This window comes from Cynoglossus semilaevis, chromosome 17 (assembly GCF_000523025.1).
Source record: "Cynoglossus semilaevis isolate Cse_v1.0 chromosome 17, Cse_v1.0, whole genome shotgun sequence".
NCBI lineage: Eukaryota > Metazoa > Chordata > Actinopteri > Pleuronectiformes > Cynoglossidae > Cynoglossus > Cynoglossus semilaevis.
The window spans coordinates 15,018,529-15,024,814 of NC_024323.1; the positions used below are offsets into that span (position 1 = coordinate 15,018,529).

The 6,286-nt window shown below is 46.1% G+C and overlaps 1 protein-coding gene across 1 annotated transcript in view; it reads left to right on the forward strand.

Moving 5' to 3' along the window:
- Position 1: 1 nt before the first annotated feature.
- LOC103393616 (carbonic anhydrase-related protein 10-like) overlaps positions 2-6,286 on the forward strand; it is a gene marked incomplete at its 5' end in the record, with an annotated part of 16,706 nt that continues 10,421 nt past the window's right edge. Inside the window, 4 exons of the mRNA XM_017040256.2 lie at positions 2-40; positions 449-544; positions 844-916; positions 4,437-4,591. Of these exons, the coding sequence (XP_016895745.1) occupies positions 2-40; positions 449-544; positions 844-916; positions 4,437-4,591 (363 nt within the window). The remainder of the gene's footprint in view (positions 41-448; positions 545-843; positions 917-4,436; positions 4,592-6,286) is intronic.

The following is a 6,286-nucleotide window of genomic DNA, read 5'->3' on the forward strand; positions in this document are numbered from 1 at the left end:
GTCGGAACACCTCCTCAGCGGGCAGGGCTTCCCTGGAGAGGTGGGGGGGGCCGACGCCCGGAGCACTCATACAGCGTAGATTAATAGCGTTAATAAGAACCGGACGGAGCTCGGAGGCAGACGTGAAGTAAGAAGTAAAAATGTGGTTTAGTCCAAATGTGGTTTAGTCCAAATGGTGCCGGGCTGAAACTGGAGCGACCTCCAGAGTGAAATGAAGGTTTACAGTAACGCCAGCCTCCGTCAGCCGGGAGAAACCGGCTCCGCTGGTTAACTATTAAACCGACCAGGAAGACATCCGGCCGAGCCGGCCAGCTCTGGTCTACGGGTGACATGGAAGGTAACGTGCTCTTCAGACCCAGGAAGTATTTCTGCATCTGGACAAACAGAAGAAGAAGAAGAAAATAAACCCCTGTCCCCCTGTCCCCGTGTCTCTGTGTCTCTGTTCCAGGTCCAGCTCATCCATTACAACCAGGATCTGTACGCCAACTACACCGAGGCCGCCAAGAGCCCTCACGGTATCGCCGTGGTCTCCATATTCATTAAGGTCAGTGCTGATGCTGATGCTGCTGATTGTGGTGGTGGTGGTGGTGGTGGTGGTGGAGACTGAGGAACCAATTAGGAAACGAATGCTTTTGTCACAGAGTTTATTTGAGTGTTTGATTTTCTGAGGGTGTTGGTCAAAGACTGGAGAGGAGGAGGAGGGGGGAGTGAAGGGGGTGGGGAGTCATTATGTCAGTGCCTGGTCCTCACAGGGATAGCAGTGCGTGCGTGTGTGTGTGTGTGTGATTCAGGCGCTGCTCTGTGATGAATATTTGATTCTCTCTCCTCTTTGTTATGTTTCAGCTCTCCGAAAACTCCAACGCCTTTCTGAACCGCATGCTGAACAGAGATACCATCACCAGAATCAACTACAAACGTAAGTCACACACACACACACACACACACACACACTTCTGCTGTAACAAAAAAGACAAAGGTCCAAACAGAAGACTGACGTCAGAGAAATTAAAGTCAGAAAAAGAAACGAAAGAAATGAAAGAAACAAACGTCACGTTGGAAAAAAAAACACGACGTTGGCCTGAATACTACGACTAATACTACGACTAATACTACTACTACTACGACTAATACTACTACTACTACGACTAATACTACTACTACTACGACTAATACTACTACTACTACGACTAATACTACTACTACTACGACTAATACTACTACTACTACTACTGCTAATACTACTACTGCTAATACTACTACTGTTACTACTACTACTACCTACTAAACTTCCGTTGTACTCCGTTTCTCTTCCTTCGACCTTCATCTGTGTGTTTTATTGTGGGCGTGTCACATGACCTCGTTGCCGTGACGCTGATTAATTCATTGTTCTGATTAATTCATGTGCTACAATGCAAATATGAACCAACCCAGATCCTGGGCTGAGTGAAGTACTGCTAGTACTCCTTAAAACTGTACTCACCTTCTCCAGACGTTATGGAGGAAACACTTAGTGCAGGGGTTCTCAACCACAGGGCTGGGGACCCGTTATGGGACATTAGCTCCGTCAGCTCCGTCCATCTTTTTCATCAGTTGACTGCAGTTTTTTTTTTTTAATTTACTGTGAGATTGAAGCAAAAATCCGACAACTGAACAGTTAGGAAATCAGATCTGAGTTCAGACCAGATCAGTCTGGACCGCCAGACCAAACCAGTCCAGACCAGATCAGTCCAGACCAGATCAGTCCGGACCAGATCAGTCCAGACCAGATCCAGTCTGGACCGGATCAGTCCAGACCAGATCAGTCCAGACCAGATCAGTCTGGACCAGATCAGTCTGGACCGGAGCGCAGCAGGAAATGAACGCATCAGTTTACACTGAGACACGTCGATGCATATCTGATTTGAAACCACTTTCAAATGTGAATAAATGTCGTTAAAAATCCTGTGTCCAGACCTGAACACACACTCCTCAGAAATCACACACACACATATTGTTTCCACCTCTTTTCTTTTTTTTAATTCCCTCAAATCATTTCTTCATTTCCAGACGTCTTGTCCCGTCTCAGCCGTGACGGCGTGCGTCTCTCTGGAGGATTTCCTGCTTCTAATACAACTAAATATAAACACTCGCACACACCTCCGCGCGGCAACTTGTTTTTGTCACTCGGGAAGACATTAGCGCGACTTAACTTAATCGTACGGAGACGAGCGGCGCAGATGAAGGAGGAGCGGGCGTCAGGATTTAACCTTGGAAACGAAGGTTTCAGCCTGTGGGAGCTGTCGTTACTGTCTGAGGGGGGGGGGGGGGGGGGGGGGGTGTAAACCTGGTTCCTACTGAGACCACCACTCCCAGAACTCTTCCTGTTTACACTCACTCCAACATCTTTATGGGACAGGTGTTCAACACGGAGAGCACGCCCTCCGTGTTGAACACAGCTGCTGCAGTTTAACTCCGTTACCACCGACTCTGACTCATTAGACGTGACACTCGCTGGGGCGAGGCCCGGAGCAAAACGAAAAAAAGAAAAAAAAAACCTGCAGTTTCATGAGTGTTTTTTTTTTTTTTTTTTTTTTACACCGAGCGTCGAATGTGAGTTCAGGTCAAACTGTCAGATTTAAAGGAATGTTGTCAACAGAAGGCTGAGGTCCACCATGAGGTGGCGCTGTTTCTACCACTGACACCGTCAAACTGTGTGTGGTTTTAATGTACTACAGTATGTGTCATTTCATGGATTGCTTTATGGCAGTGGTGTTAAAAATGCCTCTCCCCTAGAGGGCGCCATAGCACTCCTGAAGCTCACACATGACACTGGTAAACTGTTTAACTTAGGAAATGGAAATGAATTAATTTTTTTTCCTGTTCCTGGAGTTAACTTTTTGTTCATGGTTTTATTATTATTATTATTTTAATTTTTTTTTTCACCTCTTTGTTCCCAGTACCAGGAACCATAAACAAACCCCGTTTTGTTGCATTCAATATGAAGCGACTCCGAAAATACTATGAATAAAATACGTTAAAATGATTTGGCCCCAGACCCCCTGTTGAGGACCTCTGGTCTGGATGTTTAATCAGTGGCTGTGTTTATGATTTGAAACCTAAAACATTCACCATCAGAGCAGCCGTTCTGTTCATGCAGAGGCAGAAACTCATTCTCTTTTATTTCTTTTTTCATTTATTATTATTTTACTGCTGTTTTTACAACACGTCGTGTGTAAAACACACACACACACAACCAGCACCACCGCTCAGATAATCGGTCTCCACACAACCATCTACACAGAAGCCACCGCGCTGCAACCACAGTACCACGGGACATCACTCACTCACTGAACTACTGCCCCCTGGCTGCAGGGCTAGTTCACAGAAAGGCTCACATTAGCAGGAATAACAGGTGCTGTTGACGGAACTAATCGGTTCTGCAGCTCCGTGTGGTACCGTTGTCTGCTGCTCTGATTCCAGGGTATTTATCTCCGTGTATTGTGCGTACGTCCGTCTGAACCTGAGTTGTTTATTTTTTTTTCTGTGGGAAATTAATTTCCTCCGAGCAACAAAAGTCTCAACGTCGTATTGTTGAGTGAGCGGCGGCCGGAGGTTTCACGACGTCAGACAAACGCACGGAGGAAACTGAATAGGCAGAGTTACCAGACACTGGGAGATGGTGGTGTCAAACATATGGGCCACGGGCCAAAACTGGCCCACTGGGTTGTTAAATGCGGCCCGCTTTAAAATTAAATTTTAATTAATTCAAACATTAATAAAAGTATTAAATATCTAACTTTATCTTCATGAAAACAAAGGGAAAAAATGACTTATTGTTAATTATTATTAATTAGATTGGATTAGGTTTTATGCAGCCCCTAAACCAAACGTGTTTGTAAGGCGAGAGTACGAACCACTCCCCCGCCGTGTGACACAGGTAGAAGCTAACCTTTTTGTTTTTTGCTTTTTTTTTCCCACAATGCCTCTTTTTGTGTGCATTGGTAAATTTTCATCCCACGTTCTGAATTCTTTTCAGAATGTTCCATTAGTCCAACATGAGAATATTTACACCGTGCACTCGCCGTGACACCCAGAGAAAAGAGACAAAGATGTTCCTCGGGAAGTCATTCGTGAAAATAATTTTTATAAATGGAGGTAAAATCTACGGCAGGCTTTGAATTCAGTGAATAAAAAGATCAAATGAAAACAAAACAAAATCTCACCTCCCCCGTTCCTCCCCCCAACCCGTCCCCTGAGTTCCCAGGTGTGGGAGGGAGGGACAAAGTTAAAGTATTTGAGGGAGTATTGTGGAGTTTAGTGAATCATTGGAAGGTCAAGGCCAGTACTTCATCATGTACTTTGTGTTTTGAAAAATAGCAAATACTTCTTCTTTTTTTTGACAGCCGTTCACCAATCACGCGGCTCCTCTTTAACTCTTCTTCTTCCTCTCTGTTCAGATGACGCCTTCTTATTGATGGGTCTGAACATCGCCGACCTTTACCCTGACACCACCCGCTACATCACCTACGAGGGCTCCATCACCGTCCCTCCCTGCTACGAGACGTCCACGTGGATCGTCATCAACAAACCCGTCTACGTGACGCAGATGCAGGTACGTTAGCGCGCGTGCTAATGCCACACGTGGGGAAACGGCACGCGCAGTCATTGAATTGCAAATCACGGCCCGATAAGTCGGCGCTGCCGCTGCTTTCCCATTGGTCGGTTCAGACGTGCCGTAGTAAAGTAGTGATATGCAGTGCTTGTAAACAGAGCAGGGAAATTACTGATGCTAAATGACACTGCTGCTGCCTTTCATTAGTGGGAGAGTCTGCCATTAGGGGCCGCCCCCCCCACCCCCCCCCCACTCTTTGTCCCTGTTTCCTTTCATGTGGCCGATTCCTCCTGTTTTCTTTAATTATTATGATTATTTTAGGCTGGTTTTATTTTCATGATATATATAAATATCTGGAGCTCAGAGCGAAACAACACCAACATGTTTCATCCTCTTTCACCACCGCGTGAACAAACGGTGACACAGACCTGTTGTAAAAACCCTTTCATACCAAGGTTTATCATTAAGTTCTCCTTTTCATATCAGAGCAAGTCAGGAGTCTCAAACATACGGCCCGCAGGCCAAAACTGGCCCGCTAGGCTGCTAAATCCTAAAAATAAAAACAAACAAAGAACTGCAGCGCAGCCCGTCACAAAAAAAAAACATCCTCCGTTTATGATTGAATTAGATTAATGAAGAGGTCGGGTGGAGAACTCTCCCTGACCTCAGGTCAGTTTCACTCCATCTCCGCTGCGACCAATCACTTGATTAAAGAGCGTGACATCAAGGGAACCAAGTTTCCGTTTCCTTTTGATTTCTGCTCAGTTTTAACGTGACCGCGAGCAAAGGGAATATTTCTGACGACTGAGGGATGCGATCGAGCGGCTCATGACGGCAGATACAAATAGGCAGCTTAATAACGTGGATTTTTTTTTTTTTAGTTTGATGCCTGTTCAAAGGCAGCTCGTTGTCGGAGCAGGTAACGAACACATGTCAACAGTTTCTAACGATGCCTGGAAGCATCGTTAGAAACGTGTTACGGCTCCCTGACAGTCCAGTCAGAGCCAAGGATGTAGAATGTGATGGAAACTGCTACGGAGAGTAACAGAACCTCGTTGCCTTCAAACAATCTTTGAAGGTTATGTTGTCAGACTAGCGTCTAAGATTTCAAATGAGCCCTCGCACATAATTCATGCTGAATATCAACCGTCACCTTCAGGTCAGCGGCGAGGAGCCGCGTGCAGCTCCCCTTCATTCAGACATCCATCAGGGCGCGCTGCGCAGGAGCGCTTGATTCATATCATGTCATTATCATAAGCACTGTCACTCAGTCGTGAACGCTTTGCCCCGTGGTTAACAGCTTTTAAAGGTCAAGTGTGTGACATTTCACGGGGCTCAGAAGCTGAAATGATGTCCTTCCTGTTTGTACAGACGTCTCCGCGCTGAAATAAAAACGTTTGCTAACGTGAACTTAAACCAGTGAAACGTCCCCCGAAATGCCGCGGGTCAGACAGAGGAAAAATATATCAAACATGGCAACTGTGTTTGGTCCACTGTCGGCGTGGAAGGTATTTCCTGTCAAATGGGCGGAGCTTACGGTGCCTCATTAGCATAAAAACGGCGGGGGGGGGGTGATGGATGAAGAGTGAGACAGAGACGACGGGTAAAAACATTTCAGACAAAAGAGCCAGAAAGTTGGAGTGGAGGAGTGGGTTTTTTTTTTTTGGGGGGGGGGGGCGGGGGGGGGGGTCCCCC